We start from the raw sequence: 13,287 nt of genomic DNA on the forward strand, positions 1-13,287 counted from the left end.
AAAAAAAAAAAAAAAAAAAAAAAAAAAAAAAAAAAAAAAAAAAAAAAAAAAAAAAAAAAAAAAACCTACTCCCCTTAATAAAATTAATTAAGAGATGCCTCATTAAAACCGCTCGACCTAGAGAGTCGTAACGTAACAAATAACAAGTTGTTATGCATCTTTATTAACAAAAATTAATAAATAGTAATATGTAAGAATTAAGTTGTTAATTATTTTCCAAAGTAGTTAAATATAACTCTCTATAACTAGATTTTCTCATTAATTATAAAATGAACCAACCAACTAATATATATATATATATATATATATAGACACACACACACACACACACATAACAAGGGGTATTTGTGGGCTCGGGTATTGCCGGCCCATTAAACCAGGTTTTGACCCGACTAAACAGACCCAACCAGGACTGTTAGCCTCTTGGACTGTTAGTCTGGCAGTTGGGGCCCTAACACAAACTCGGTCAAACTCACCAAGAAACTAGAGAGAGAGAGAGAGAGATGATCGCAGACAGAGCCGAAGACGAAGAGAAATGGCTTGCCGCCGGGATGACCGGTCTACAGCAGAACGCATTCCACATGCATCGCGCTCTGGTAAATTCTCTCGTGCCTTGATTTTGAGCATCACAATTTTCCGAATCCCGATTGGTTCTCGGGAAAATTTTGATGAAAGCCCTAGGGACTTTTTACATCTAAGGTCTTAATTCTCTTCCTCTTGTTGCGGAATCTCGTTTTTTGTTCAGGATTCGAACAATCTCCGAGACGCGCTAAAATATTCCGCTCAGATGCTCTCCGAGCTTCGGACCTCGAAGCTTTCTCCTCACAAGTACTACGTTCTCTGTGAGTCGTTAGATCAACGTTCTGGTCTTATTCAATCGTGTGATATTTTAGATAATTCGTCGTTTTAGGGAATCTGTTTTGAGAAAATTCTGTGGATTTGACATTCATTTCTGTTTGGTGCCTCAGACATGCGAGCATTTGATGAATTGAGGAAACTCGAGATGTTCTTCAAGGAGGAGGCGCGGCGCGGTTGCTCTGTTATTGATCTGTATGAACTTGTACAGCACGCCGGCAACATTTTGCCAAGATTGTAAGTAAATTTTTTATGCTCTTTATTCTTGAAGACATAAATAGACAACTTTTGAAACCCACTGTTCATCTTTTTAGAGGTTGCAATTTATGTTTCTGTCCTTATTAAACTAGTATTCATTACGAATGAGTGTATATGGTATATGGAATTTTTTATTCTTCCATTAATTGGAGCACTTGGAAATTGGAATAAAAAAAATAGAAAAGAAGGTGATTAAAATGACACCAGGGTACTGCTTTCGTGCTTAGGTTCCCTCTTATTTGCCTCAAAAGGTGTTGGTCTTGAGAGATTATAGACTTGTAAAGGGTGTTATCTCTGTTATACTGATATAGTTATAAGATTCTTGTTTTAATCTTGTAGTTATTAGTAAGTGCATATTAATATGCGATTTGATCAGGTATCTCCTCTGTACCGTGGGATCTGTTTACATCAAATCTAAGGAAGCCCCTGCTAAGGACGTTCTTAAAGATCTTGTGGAAATGTGCCGTGGAATTCAGCATCCTGTACGTGGGCTCTTCTTAAGGAGCTACCTCTCCCAAGTCAGCAGGGACAAATTGCCTGATATTGGTTCAGATTATGAAGGGTTAGGAATAACATAGTTATTATGTTTACTGTAACCTGTATGGCTTGACCATTTATTATGTAACTGTAATTCTCTGGTAAATGCTTATGGAAGGAGAGAAATAGTCTGCGTAAGTGTGGAGTGAACCTGATCTAATGATAATTTCCTTCACTTGTGCAGTGACGGTGACACTGTCGTGGATGCTGTAGATTTCGTACTTCAAAATTTCACAGAGATGAACAAACTTTGGGTGCGGATGCAACATCAGGTTGGTTGATACTATTATGGTGCTCTCATGTTTGGACATGCATAGGTACTGCAATGCTTGCATGTCTTGGAGGTAAAATTTATCATGAGGGCATGATTTATGGTCATGCAGGTGTTGTAGTGCTTGTGAATGATTCATACTCTTAGCTGATCCTGAGTTGAGGATTGCTATCGGGCTTTCTGGTCTGCAGGGGCCTGCCCGGGAAAAGGAGAAACGGGAGAAAGAAAGGAGCGAGCTACGTGATCTTGTAAATATCAGTAACTGATAGCTGGTTGGTTTTGCTGCAATACTACTATGCACATGTTGGGCGCACACTTACAGAGGGCTTCTCTGTTGTTCCCTTTACTTTTATAGGTTGGAAAGAACCTGCACGTGCTCAGTCAGATAGAGGGGGTTGACCTTGAGATGTACAAAGAGACTGTGCTTCCCAGAGTTTTGGAGCAGGTTGATACGTTCAGTTTATGTTACTCTCTTTTCTTTTCTTTTTGTCACCCAGAGTTTTTGAGCAGGTTGAGACGTTCAATTTTAATGATTATGATTTCATACCTTATGGAATCTTACTTTGTAATCTTTCACTTTGACAGGTTGTGAATTGCAAAGACGAGATTGCACAGTTCTATCTGATGGAATGCATAATTCAAGTCTTCCCCGATGAATATCATTTGCAAACTCTTGACGTGTTGTTGGGTGCTTGTCCCCAGCTTCAGGTTGGTGACATCATTGGTGTTTCCTTATTCCTGAATTTGTTTTTTCCACTTTAGCATCATGTTGTGTCGTCACTTTTTCTCATACATGGAAAATGTGAAGTTCAGAGAATATTAAGTCTTTTACCCCATTGTTAACTTTTGTCCCTAATCATATTAGGGGCCTTCAGTTTATGTACCGTTTTTACTGTATTAGGCCTACAATTTGGCACATTGCACGATTGTATCCAATTTAACGCATATTTTCTAATTCGGAACTGTTAAAAAATTACTGTAGTATATTAAACTTCTGGTCCTTTCGCTTTGCTGCTTGTTTGCTGCTGTTTACCAGTGTTATCAAACACTTTGATAAATAGCATAATAGTGAAAAGGATTTATTAAAAGTGAAAAAAGAAGTTTGTCACAAATTAACATTAACTAGTAGCAAATTTATATTGATTCAAGGGACAAATAGAACATATGACTGTGATAAATCACTAAGAGTATGATACAAAAGTTGGTCTTGTGCCAATAAAATATATGGTGAAATTGATGGTGTAAATATTTTTCTGAAATTAAGTTTTATTCATGTATTTGATTTGCTCTCTCTGTTTTGACTTTGTTTTTGTTTCTCAGCCATCTGTTGATATCAAGACAGTGCTGTCCCAGTTAATGGAAAGGCTTTCAAATTATGCCGCTTCAAGTGCAGAAGTGTTACCTGAGTTCTTGCAAGTAGAAGCTTTTTCTAAATTGAGCAATGCCATTGGGAAGGTAAAATCTTGTGTGGCCTTAAAGAATTTACAAATAAGGTGCTATTAATAAGTATGTTTACTTAGGCAATGAAGGTTTTGGTAATGTTTCATTTGAGTTTTACAATTTATTTTCTCTGATTAGTTCAACTTTCACTGACAATTCTCTGATGTTGCTCTGACTGAATTTTGAAAGGTGATATGATCCTCTTCAATATGTTTTAAGTCTTCGTGGTGACTAAAATATTATGATTTTATTCGTAGTTCAACTTCCATTTCATTTATCCGTTTCCTTGCTCGTCTTTTTCTTCATTTATAATTTTAGCCGTTTCCTGCCTTGATTTCTTTTTTTTTTTTTTTAATTTTGAGATTTGCTTTCTTATGAGTTGTTTCATGCTAACTCTTTCAAGTATGTGATGCTTTGACCCATCGTGTGAATCATGGAACTGATTATTAACAGCTGTTTCTAATAGAATTTGTCTACTTGTTACATATCATAGAGATTTAAATGGTCATTTAGATATTTTGCCTTTTGTTTTTCGTTTTGTTTCTCTATCTGGCAGAGCCACATTTTTCTTATTCTGTTATTCATACGTGTTGTGTTACAATATGAAATATTATATTCAGCAGTTGATGACACATGTATTCTGATGCAGGTGATAGAAGCACAAGTTGACATGCCTACTATTGGAGTTGTAACATTATATTCATCACTTCTTAAATTTACTCTCCATGTACACCCGGATCGACTCGATTATGCGGATCAAGTACTGGTATGTTCATGTGACTTTTGGAGGTTTGCCTCACATTTTCTTGTGGCGGCTCTTATGCATTTTAAATAATATCGAGCACAGATGTAATTCCTACTGTCTGTTTTTTTAATCAGGGAGCTTGCGTTAAGAAACTCTCTGGCAAAGGGAAGATCGAAGACAATAAAGCAACAAAACAGATTGTCGCACTTTTGAGTGCTCCACTTGAGAAATATAATGATATTGTCACTGCTTTGAAGCTTTCAAACTATCCCCGTGTGATGGAATATCTGGATAATGAAACAAACAAAGTCATGGCTACTGTTATAATTCAAAGCATTTTGAAAAATAAGACTCAAATTTCAACCGCTGAAAAGGTATAGGGTGACTCATTGTTTATCCTTAAGCTTTCAAGTCCGATTCTTAACAAATGGGTGATTTATCTTCTTATAGATGGAAGCATTGTTCGAGTTGATAAAAGGACTTATTAAAGATTTGGACGGGATTCCCGATGACGAGGTCAATCTTGTTTTATTAATCTGCCATGCTAATTTTTCAGTAATAGCTTCTTATACTTTTATTGCACTCTACTTATTTATAAGTAAGATTCTTATACTATATTATTTGATTGTGAGTAAGGTAAAGCATTTCTGTGTCTAGGCCTATAATTTTTTGTTCCTACTTCAGGGTGATATATGAACATATTTCTTTTTTTGTTGTCTTCCAACTCTAGCTTGATGAAGATGATTTCAAGGAGGAACAAAATTCTGTTGCTCGACTTATTCAGATGCTTTCCAATGATGATCCGGAAGAGATGTTTAAGGTATTAACTAAGGGATGCTTTTCCACGTTTCTCCGTATTTGAGTTCAATCTCTGCGTCTTTTTTTTAATAAATAAAAGTAAGGTACGCGTTATGTATCTAGTCAGTGAAGATGGAGAATAAGCAGCGGCGTGAATTTCAAGTTTTCAACTTTATGTAGTTTGTGTTAGATGTTTACAATTTGGGTCTGGATATTTTTTAGCTAATTTTGATGTTGTTCCTTATTTTTCATTGCATTGCAGATTATATGTACCGTGAGGAAGCACGTACTCACTGGAGGACCAAAGCGTTTACTTTTTACTGTTCCTCCCCTGGTTTTCTCTTCTCTAAAGGTTTGCTTCTATTTCTCCAACTACTTCTGGTAAACGCCTTATGTATGTGGAACAGTGGGAGTGATACCAACGGAATTTCTGAAGTAGCATGGTTAATTATCTGTTGTGGTGTGTCGTGATAGCAGGTCTAGCTTTGTGCTTTGCGTTTCAAGATACTTTATAGATACGTCATACTTTTAATATAGGGGCAGCGGGCTTTCCCCTTCCCTCTTTTCATTCACATTTGTTACCAACTGAGCGACTCTTAATGAGAAGCGTTGACAGTTGGAATCTAGTTTATTTATGATGTGTAGTGAAACCACATTTGGACTTCGGAGCTTACTCTGTATTCCATCTTGGATGTGCAGTTGGTTCGGCAATTGCAAGGCCAGGAAGAGAATCCTTTTGGAGATGATTTATCTACTACGCCAAAGAAAATATTCCAGCTTTTAAATCAGGTAGTATATGTCTAAAACGAATTTCTATTTTAGTTGTGTTCATTATTATTATTATTTTTTTCCTTTTAACTCATTGAGAAGATTGAGATAATATCCTCTTTCACATTGTTCTCTATTATGTTGTCAAATTTTTTTAGTTTTATATTTCTTCAATATATTTATTTAATTTTTTTGTTTGTTTGTTGATTTCAGACTATTGAGGCTCTGTCAAGTATTCCGGTACCAGACCTAGCATTACGGCTGTACTTGCAATGTGCTGAGGTAAATAAAAATTGAATATGTTTAGGCCTTTCATATAATGAAGCACATGACCGGCATTATTCTTACTTGCATGTGTCTCTGTTTTGTGTATATTAGGCTGCAAATGACTGCGAATTAGAACCTGTTGCATATGAATTCTTCACCCAGGCATATATCTTGTATGAAGAAGAAATCTCAGTAAGTTTATTGGTAGCCCAAGAACTATTTCCGTTTTTTCCCCAGTTTCTTGCACGGAATGTAAGCTGTCTCTACTTTACTTTCTGCAATAGGATTCAAAAGCGCAGGTGACTGCGATACATTTAATAATTGGGACTCTCCAGAGGATGCACGTCTTTGGTGTTGAGAACAAGGATACTTTAACACACAAGGCCACTGGGGTAATTATCAAGAAACTTTTGAAGCTATATTAAATGCCCTCGCTCTCCCTCAGAGCTATGAAATTTTTTTCAACTGAATCATATTATATCTTTTTTTCCTCCCCTACAGTATTCTGCGAAGCTTTTAAAGAAACCAGATCAGTGCAGAGCTGTTTATGCTTGTGGACATCTCTTTTGGGTTGATGATCAGGAGAACATGAAGGATGGAGACAGGTAAGTTTCCATACTACTGTTATTTATGGCCCCAAAGTATTTAGTCTTTGATTGGAAGCTGTATATATTTGATTAGCTCTTGTCTTTTTATTTTTATTTATTTATTTTTTAATAACAATCAAATTTCTATATATATATATATATATATATTTTAACAAAGAATTTACCTTTATTTTTAACCAGAGTCCTGATATGCCTGAAACGTGCTCTAAGAATTGCAAATGCTGCTCAGCAAATGTCAAATGCGGCACGAGGCAGCACGGGTTCGGTGACACTCTTTGTTGAGATACTGAACAAGTATAGTTGCTCCTCTGATCTTATCAAACTTAATGATAATTCTCTTTTCCCCCTCTTCTATTCAGAAAACATAGACAGGCTTACCTTTGTATGTCTGCAGATACCTCTATTTCTTCGAGAAGGGTAACCCACAGATCACCGTCGCTTCAATTCAAAGCCTGATCGAGTTGATTACAAACGAAATGCAAAGCGAGTCAACGACACCAGATCCAGCTACAGATGCTTTCTTTGCGAGCACGTTGCGGTACATTGAGTTCCAGAAACAGAAAGGCGGTGCTGTCGGAGAGAAATACGAGCCCATTAAAGCTTGAAATTATCTGGAGAAATGATATGAATAGGCGTTTCTTTTTCTTTTTTTCTTTTTGAAGTTCATAATGGATCTTTCTGTCTTCCAGACTGTTTCTCTTTATATAAAGCGTGGCTTATGTGCTCCTTTAGTCATTGTAGGCAATCATTTGATCATAGGAAGTTTATAAAGCTGTTGTGCTACTACAACATGCAATATCCCCCGTGACATCTAGCATACTTAAAAAAAATTTCTGTTTGGTTCATAATTCTTAATTTTATTCTAATAATAAGTGTTTGAATGATTATGGTTTGGTTCGCCATCACAAAGATGTAACTAATCCACTCTTGACAATCACAAAAAGATAAGATCGCCCGCCCTCACCCACAAACAATCTCATCCCAATTCCGTTTTAAGTTGGCGGGATATTCTCATTTTCTTTGTTCACTCGGTTGTTTTCAAGATATAAAATAAGAGTAAAAACTAGTTAAAATAAAAATAATTTCAGCTATCATATATTATGAATAATATGACATTACACTTGACACTAGATATTTATTGTAATATTACGGCACACTATATTTAATTTATGAATAAAATACAATTGAGCAGGGCGACTTGAATTTGATTAGAATGGGTTTAACCTCATTTTAGGACCCGTTTAGTTCGTTGATTCGAGTTTTTAATTCGAGTTGAGATGTGACTTTATGTGAGAGTTTTTTACTGTAGTAAAAAAATTATATGTGACTGTTTCTGAGAGCTTTTTACTGAAATAAAACTTGAATTTTAAACTCATATCAGTGAAATGAACGGGACCTTGCCTCTTTGCGAAGATTTATGGACAAAAATGTTAACCGCAACCCATGTTAGTACCAAAAGAAACCAAACTGCTAAAAATGGTTCCGACCATCTGTTTTCTAGACTCTTTGGAAAACAGACGAGCTAATTAAGGACCCCAATCTCCCAAAGGCCTAAGCTGTTCTCATCTGTTATTAGTGTTCTTCCTTTCGTTCTGCCTCGTAAGAACCTCTTGTAAAGGGTAAATATGATACCATCTAACTATTTATAAAACATGTAAAACTAGAGTTGCCATATTTGAACGGTTAAATGCCAAGTATGACTGTTAATCATTTGGATACGTAAAAATTTTCTTGTAAAGCATAGAGCCTCCGATCGAAGAATGAGATTATTATACATATGGATTGATTTTGACTGTTACTCCAAAATTTATTCTCGTGTTTTAACTCTGTACAATTATAATAAATTTAGTAGTTAACCAAAAAATATATATATATATATATATGTATATATGACAATTAATCAAATTAGATTCTTATACACCATTTAATGAGTAATTATCGATGAAAATATAATCATTATATATATATATATATATATATATATCTTTTGAAGGAACCAAGCGCACATATTACTATTAGCTCAACCAAACTTGTTTGTGGATGGGGAGATTCCTGCAGACACTTGAAGACCAAAAGCAAACCAGATTCTATCTGTCACCTAACGATGATAAATATACATATTTTTGGACGTATTTATCATTTGGATTAACCAACGTTATTCGTATAGAGTTTCTTATGGGTCTTTCCATGGTTGGTTTGTCATTGTCGACAAAAGTCCTACACCTAAATCACTCTTGTCCATTCAATCTCAAACCACCATATCAATTATCTAACTTTGGAAATGCAAAACGACAGATAATTGTTTCATGAAAATCATATTCCAACTCCCCAACATAGTTAGATTTAAAATCTCACTCAATGTCTAGACACTACAGTGAGCCAAAAGTTAAAAATACAGAAATTATCTATAAGAAACCCAAAGCAATTGCCAAGCCTTTTAAAAAGCACAATACAAAATGCAATAACATAACTGTGTCCATAAAAAAAAAAAAAAAAAAAAAAAAAAAAAAAAAAAAGGAAGGTAGTTATCCTAACTGGGATATTCCAGTCTATTTTAAAAAAAAAAAAAAAAAAAAAAAAAAAAAAGCAAGGTAGTTATCCTAACTGGGATATTCCAGTCTATTTTAATACATTAAAAAACAATCAAAACCTGGAGTTAAGAGAAGGTCGGTAACCATTGCAACTCAACAATAAAGGATCACAACAATTCCAAGGAGGAACCACACCAAACCACCTGATGCTTCAGGGTTTCCAGAGTATATTGTTAAAGGTTAAACAATATATCTCGGGAACTCTAACTTCTTCAGGAGAAAAAGGTAAAAGAGGACAAGGAAAAGGAGGGAGGAGGGAGATTACAGGCAGAATGGAGGGTTGTTGTCTTTCTTTACACCTATATCCAATCACAATATGGAGCACGCCTTTTGTGCTTTGCTTTTCTTTTTCTTCTGCTTTGGCGGTTGAAGGACAACCCTTATAGCTACATCAAACACTGCCTTCACATTCTGCACATACAATACAAGCCAACTTATCAAGAAAAAATTCCTTAGTCATCAAAAAGAATGCACGAATTTATTGAGGAAGTAACTACACGAACCTGCTGCGTTTTCGAACTGCATTCTATGTAAGCAGTTGCTCCAATGAGCTTCCTGAGCTCCTCCCCCTAGAATTGGATGGAAGGTAAACATAAATAGATGACAGAAAAACAAGTGACGAATCAGATAATCTGTTGTAACGTGTCAAGCAGGAAATTTTCACCTGAGTTGTAGTAATAGGTACGGCACCAGGATGGTCTATAAAGAACTGCTTGTCATCCCGAAGATCTGACTCGTCAAAACCAAAAATGAGGGGGGGGGAAACAAAAAAGTGTAAGAACTCTTACTTAGCAGAGATGATTATTGATGGCTCATGCTTTATGCAAGAACTTCTATTAACTAATCAATCTGGTACCTAATGGTATGATATGAAATTGAGCCTTATCATGGAAGAGTATGGAAACACTGCAAACAAGTTTGTTATAAACAGAAACTACATAGCAGCTAATAATTCAAGAACTCCACTCATGAAATTTGATCAGAACTTAATATTAGACCAATATTTGCATTGATGGTTCATTAGTAAAAATGGTATTTGCAATAGAAAGATGAAACTTTACCAAGTTTAGTTCCAACAAGAATGATTGGAACACCAGGTGCATAATGCTTCAATTCTGGGATCCACTGAAGAGAAACATAAACATTGTATGCGCAGACATTAGTGTATTGCAAACATTACATGTCGATCTGAAAAAATGACACACCCAACACGAAAACAAAGCCTCACCTTCTTCGAGACATTTTCATAGCTGGCTTTGCTAATGAGGGAGAATGCCAGTATAAAAACATCTGCCCCACGATAACTCAAGGGTCTTAACCTGTTATAGTCCTCCTGTCCTGTTCCATAGAGAAAACAAATTCAGACCCAGAAGAGATAACAAATTCAGACCCAGAAGAGAAAACCCATATAACACAAATTGCATAAAAATAAATCTAATAATAAATAATTACCAGCAGTATCCCACAATCCCAAGTTAACAGTGCTCCCATTGACAACCACATTTGCACTGAAATTGTCAAAAACAGTAGGCACATAATCCTATTCTCCACCAGAGTACAAAAATGATAAATTAGTACATTTCTCAATCCGGAGCTTATAAATAAACAGGGAAAAAAGACTACAATATCGTGGAATTGCAAAACACCAGTCTCCCAACATTATGCAGAATACATTACAATTCAATATAAACTCAGGAAAAAAAATGCAAAGAAAATCTCGATTGCAAATTACAGTTCAAGAGTTCCAAATCACAGAGTGGTGAATAAAGCAAGCTCATTTAATTAAAGGAACCTCCTTTTTCCCATAAGATTAAGGAAGGAAAAAAAATGTAACTGTCTGATCACCAAGAGAAACCTACCATATTCGCATTCCTTGACAACAGAGATATTAAAGATATGTCATTCTTTTGAAATTCGAACATATTCATAATTTTAAAAAAATTATATTGCAATTATTCAAAACAAAGACAAAAATAAATAAATATATATATATATATATTTTCTTTTTTTTGAAAACAAAGACAAGAATTTTGAAAAAAGAAATCGCTTTTCCGAGAAAGGAAATGAATTAATTGAGGCAAATGTTTTCCATTTCGGCTCAAGTTTTGCATAGAAAACCTCCAAAGCATATTCCATTGAAGAATTCAATACAGGAACAAGAGAATCTCAAACTTTCTCCTCAAGAACAGATTAGAAGAAAAAAAAAAACTAAGAGAGAGAGAGAGAGAAAGAGAAATTGACCGTGGGGAAGGTGTTGCTGGTGTAGGAGATAAGCAGACACGTCTTTCCCACAGCTCCATCGCCAACCGTAACGCACTTTATGAACCTCGAAGCGCTCATTTTCCTTCTTCTGAAAAATCTTTCCGAAAAAGAAACGAAAGCCTCAGATCTTCACCTGAGGGCTCGATCTTCTTCTTCTTCCGCCTCTTCCTCTCGTCCCTTTCAATCACGCCGCATCTGTGCGATCCACAACCAGAAACGCGAAAAATCCCAAACTCCGAACCCTAACCCTAGCTTCAATTGGAGAAAATGAGAGAGAAAAAGAGAATTTCGTGAAATTGAGACCCAACTGTTTGTTTCTTTGTTTTCTGTTTTTGGGGGAAATTTGGTTGGAGAATTTGGAATCAAAGAAAGAGGAAGAGGAGGAGAGAGAAACAAGAGAGAGAAAGAGAGATTGGCCGGGAAATAATGCCGTTGAAGCGTTCGTTGAGCCAACCAATTTTCGCCAACAAACCCCCCCGCACCCTCCTCCTAAAAAGGTTGTCGTTTTTCTTTTTCCAACCAATTTTCCTGGTTTTTAATTTTAATCTATATATTTTTTTTCTTATTTTAACTATTAGTCTCGTGAATGTTTTTATTACAATTCGAAATTTCTTTTCTAAGAAGTAAATCAGTCTTGGCTGTATTTAAATTCTTTTTACAGCTCTAACTTTTAGTTATTGAATTGATTATGAATATTTTAAAATTTAATGAAACATTACGATAGCACGTGAAAAATCAATTCGACTACTATTTTATTTATTTTTGCATTTTTTTAATAAAATTTCAATTTCAATTTACATAATAAGCACGTGACCAAAACTATTAAAGAGCAATCAAATACTACTTTATTTTAGCAGCAAAAAAAAAAAAAAATACTACTTTATCTGTTTTGTGTTTTTGGTTTTGGTTTTATTTTTATTTTGTATTTTTTAATGGGTTTGTGCATGCTTGTCCCAGATTATTGTTTTATATTTAAACATTAATCTACATTTTGGACTTTTTAAGGCTCTTTTAATTTTTAGTGGATCAATACAACAATAACAACAGGAAGCCTTAATCACAACTTAATTGAGATCGGCTATATAGATTTTATTTTTCTACGCAGTTCTGTTCGAAATTAGACTTCCTTAAAAAAATTGTAATGATGAAATTTATTTGGATTTATACTCATATAATTAACAAGATAGTTTTCTTGGAACGCCATCCTTCGGTAGAGTAATTTGGGTGTATTTGAATTATGGAGGAAAATTGTGGACTATACAATACCAAACAAGATAAAACCTATTTCTAAGCTAATTCAGACAAGGACATAATAGTTTATAATATAATGAGGTTAGGAGAAAAACACTAATCTATTATCTCAATGAGGAAGTAGTTGTTAACTAATAGCTAATCGATAAAAGACAAGGACATATAGTTATATACAATACCAAATAAAATAAAATCTATTTCTAAGCTAATTCAGACAAGGACATAAATAGTTTACCAAAAGGAAATTTATATTATAATGAGGTTATGAGAAAAACACAGATCTATTATCTCAATGAGGAAGTAGTTGTTAACTAATAGCTAATCCATAAAAGATATACAACATCCTATTCATGGTACTAAGCACTAAACCATCCTAATAATTAATTACTTTTTGATTAAGCTCTATCAACTTTTTTTTTTTTTTTTTTATAAATATTAAGCTCTTTTCAACTAATCATTATAAACCACATATAAGCTTAGTCTGCTTGCCTAATTTTGTAGTCCAAAGTAGAGATGGGAAAGTTGATTTTTTTAAGTTCTTTCAAAATAAAATGTTTTTTAAATTTCACCAACGATTTAAAATATTATGAGAATGATAGAGGTTGGTAGAACAATAGTAACAAAATCTTAATTTGG

At 34.6% G+C, this 13,287-nt stretch overlaps 2 protein-coding genes across 2 annotated transcripts; one reads left to right on the forward strand and one right to left on the reverse strand.

Moving 5' to 3' along the window:
* The first annotated feature begins 460 nt into the window (after positions 1 to 460).
* Positions 461 to 7,280, forward strand: LOC21409294 (vacuolar protein sorting-associated protein 35A). The gene is made up of 21 exons (XM_010115015.2): positions 461 to 596; positions 746 to 842; positions 969 to 1,092; positions 1,490 to 1,675; positions 1,835 to 1,922; positions 2,113 to 2,169; positions 2,277 to 2,366; positions 2,507 to 2,629; positions 3,242 to 3,376; positions 4,011 to 4,127; positions 4,241 to 4,480; positions 4,557 to 4,622; positions 4,837 to 4,926; positions 5,167 to 5,256; positions 5,604 to 5,693; positions 5,886 to 5,954; positions 6,051 to 6,131; positions 6,224 to 6,331; positions 6,441 to 6,544; positions 6,728 to 6,841; positions 6,942 to 7,280. The coding sequence occupies exons 1-21, from the start codon at positions 504 to 506 to the stop codon at positions 7,150 to 7,152; spliced, it is 2,373 nt and encodes a 790-aa protein (XP_010113317.1). The 5' UTR covers positions 461 to 503; the 3' UTR covers positions 7,153 to 7,280.
* A 1,938-nt stretch (positions 7,281 to 9,218) lies between these two features.
* Positions 9,219 to 11,915, reverse strand: LOC21409295 (rac-like GTP-binding protein RHO1). The gene is made up of 7 exons (XM_010115016.2): positions 11,380 to 11,915; positions 10,591 to 10,678; positions 10,367 to 10,476; positions 10,200 to 10,263; positions 9,803 to 9,867; positions 9,642 to 9,707; positions 9,219 to 9,549 (listed from the first exon to the last, which is right to left on the reverse strand). The coding sequence occupies exons 1-7, from the start codon at positions 11,476 to 11,478 to the stop codon at positions 9,448 to 9,450; spliced, it is 594 nt and encodes a 197-aa protein (XP_010113318.1). The 5' UTR covers positions 11,479 to 11,915; the 3' UTR covers positions 9,219 to 9,447.
* Between the last annotated feature and the right edge of the window lie 1,372 nt (positions 11,916 to 13,287).

The sequence above is a fragment of the Morus notabilis genome, unplaced genomic scaffold (genome assembly GCF_000414095.1).
Source record: "Morus notabilis unplaced genomic scaffold, ASM41409v2 Scaffold384, whole genome shotgun sequence".
NCBI classification, from domain to species: domain Eukaryota; kingdom Viridiplantae; phylum Streptophyta; class Magnoliopsida; order Rosales; family Moraceae; genus Morus; species Morus notabilis.

Coding starts and splice junctions, on each gene's coding strand:
- LOC21409295 (XM_010115016.2), bottom strand. CDS start 11,478: ATGAGCGCTTCGAGGTTCATAAAGTGCGTTACGGTTGGCGATGGAGCT. Junction 10,264..10,366: donor ATGAAAATGTCTCGAAGAAG/GTGAGGCTTTGT, acceptor GTTTCTCTTCAG/TGGATCCCAGAATTGAAGCA. Junction 9,868..10,199: donor TCTTGTTGGAACTAAACTTG/GTAAAGTTTCAT, acceptor TTGACGAGTCAG/ATCTTCGGGATGACAAGCAG.
- LOC21409294 (XM_010115015.2), top strand. CDS start 504: ATGATCGCAGACAGAGCCGAAGACGAAGAGAAATGGCTTGCCGCCGGG. Junction 1,676..1,834: donor ATTGGTTCAGATTATGAAGG/GTTAGGAATAAC, acceptor TCACTTGTGCAG/TGACGGTGACACTGTCGTGG. Junction 6,545..6,727: donor AACATGAAGGATGGAGACAG/GTAAGTTTCCAT, acceptor ATTTTTAACCAG/AGTCCTGATATGCCTGAAAC.